Source organism: Calidris pugnax, unplaced genomic scaffold (genome assembly GCF_001431845.1).
Source record: "Calidris pugnax isolate Ruff unplaced genomic scaffold, ASM143184v1 scaffold103, whole genome shotgun sequence".
NCBI lineage: Eukaryota > Metazoa > Chordata > Aves > Charadriiformes > Scolopacidae > Calidris > Calidris pugnax.
Genome location: NW_015090990.1, coordinates 3,541,477 through 3,542,520, shown reverse-complemented (window position 1 = coordinate 3,542,520; position 1,044 = coordinate 3,541,477). Strand labels below are relative to the sequence as shown.

At 71.9% G+C, this 1,044-nt stretch overlaps 1 protein-coding gene across 1 annotated transcript in view; it reads right to left on the bottom strand.

Moving 5' to 3' along the window:
- Window positions 1–345, bottom strand: part of GMPPA (GDP-mannose pyrophosphorylase A) — a 4,695-nt gene extending 4,350 nt beyond the window's left edge. The window contains exons 1-2 of the mRNA XM_014954128.1: window positions 233–345; window positions 8–149 (exon numbers count right to left, since the gene is read on the bottom strand). Coding sequence (XP_014809614.1) covers window positions 8–149; window positions 233–275 — 185 coding nt within the window. The 5' untranslated portion in view covers window positions 276–345. The remainder of the gene's footprint in view (window positions 1–7; window positions 150–232) is intronic.
- Between the last annotated feature and the right edge of the window lie 699 nt (window positions 346–1,044).

Genomic DNA, 1,044 nt, shown 5'->3' with positions numbered 1-1,044 from the left:
CCCTGGCCCCGGTCCCCCGGCCCCATCCCCGGCATTCCCCCAGCCCCGTACCTTGGCGCAGGCCTCGATGTGGTGCTGCACCATGGGCACGCCGGCCACGGGGAAGAGCGGCTTGGGCACCTCGAAGGAGAGCGGCCGGAACCGGGTCCCTGCGGAGCGGGACGGGGAAGGGGGGGGATATGTCGGCGGGGCCCGGTGCCGCCGGGACGCCCCGCGGGCCCGGCCCACTTACCCTTCTGCGGGCCCCCGATGAGGATCACCGCCTTCAGCGGCATGGCGGCCCCCGCTCCCCTCCGCTCCGCTCCGGCAGCACCCCCGCAACCCCGGCCCCGCCGCCGCTCCCGCCGCTTCCGCACACGTCAGCGCGCCACGGCCTCCCAACGTCACCGCGCCGGGCGGCGGCTGCCGGGGACGCCCGCCCGCCCGCCCGCAGTACCATGAGCCGACCGCCAGGGGGCGCCGCAGCCGGCGGGAAATGGAGGGGGCGGGCTGCGCCTGCGCGCGTGCGAGGGGCGAGCAAGGGCGCGCGGTGCGTGCCGGAGGGGCGGGCCTTGCACGTGGGGGTGCAAGGGCGCGCGGGGCAGGGGCAGAGGGCCGGCTGTGCACGCGCGAGAGGGCAGCAGGGCCTGTGTGCCAGGGCGCGGCGGTGCGTGTGCAAGGGACGGGCAGTGCACGTGTGAGTGCAAGGGGTAGGCCGCGCATGTGCCGAGGAGCAGGGGCACGTGTGCAAGGGGCTGGCTGTGCACACGCACGTGCAAAGAGCTGGCTCTGCGTGTGCAAGGGGGCAGCAGAGTGTGCTCCAGGGTCTGGCTGGATGAAGGAAAGGCTGTGGATGGTGTTTATCTGGACTTTAGCAAGGCCTTTGATACATTCTCCCACAGTCTCCTCCTGGGGAAACTGGCTGCCCATGGCTGGGATGGGAATACCCTCTGCTGGGTTAAAAACTGGCTGGAGGGACAGGCCCAGAGAGGGGTGGTGAATGGAGCTAAATCCAGCTGGCGTCCAGTCACGAGTGGTGTCCCACAGGGCTCGGTACTGGGGCCA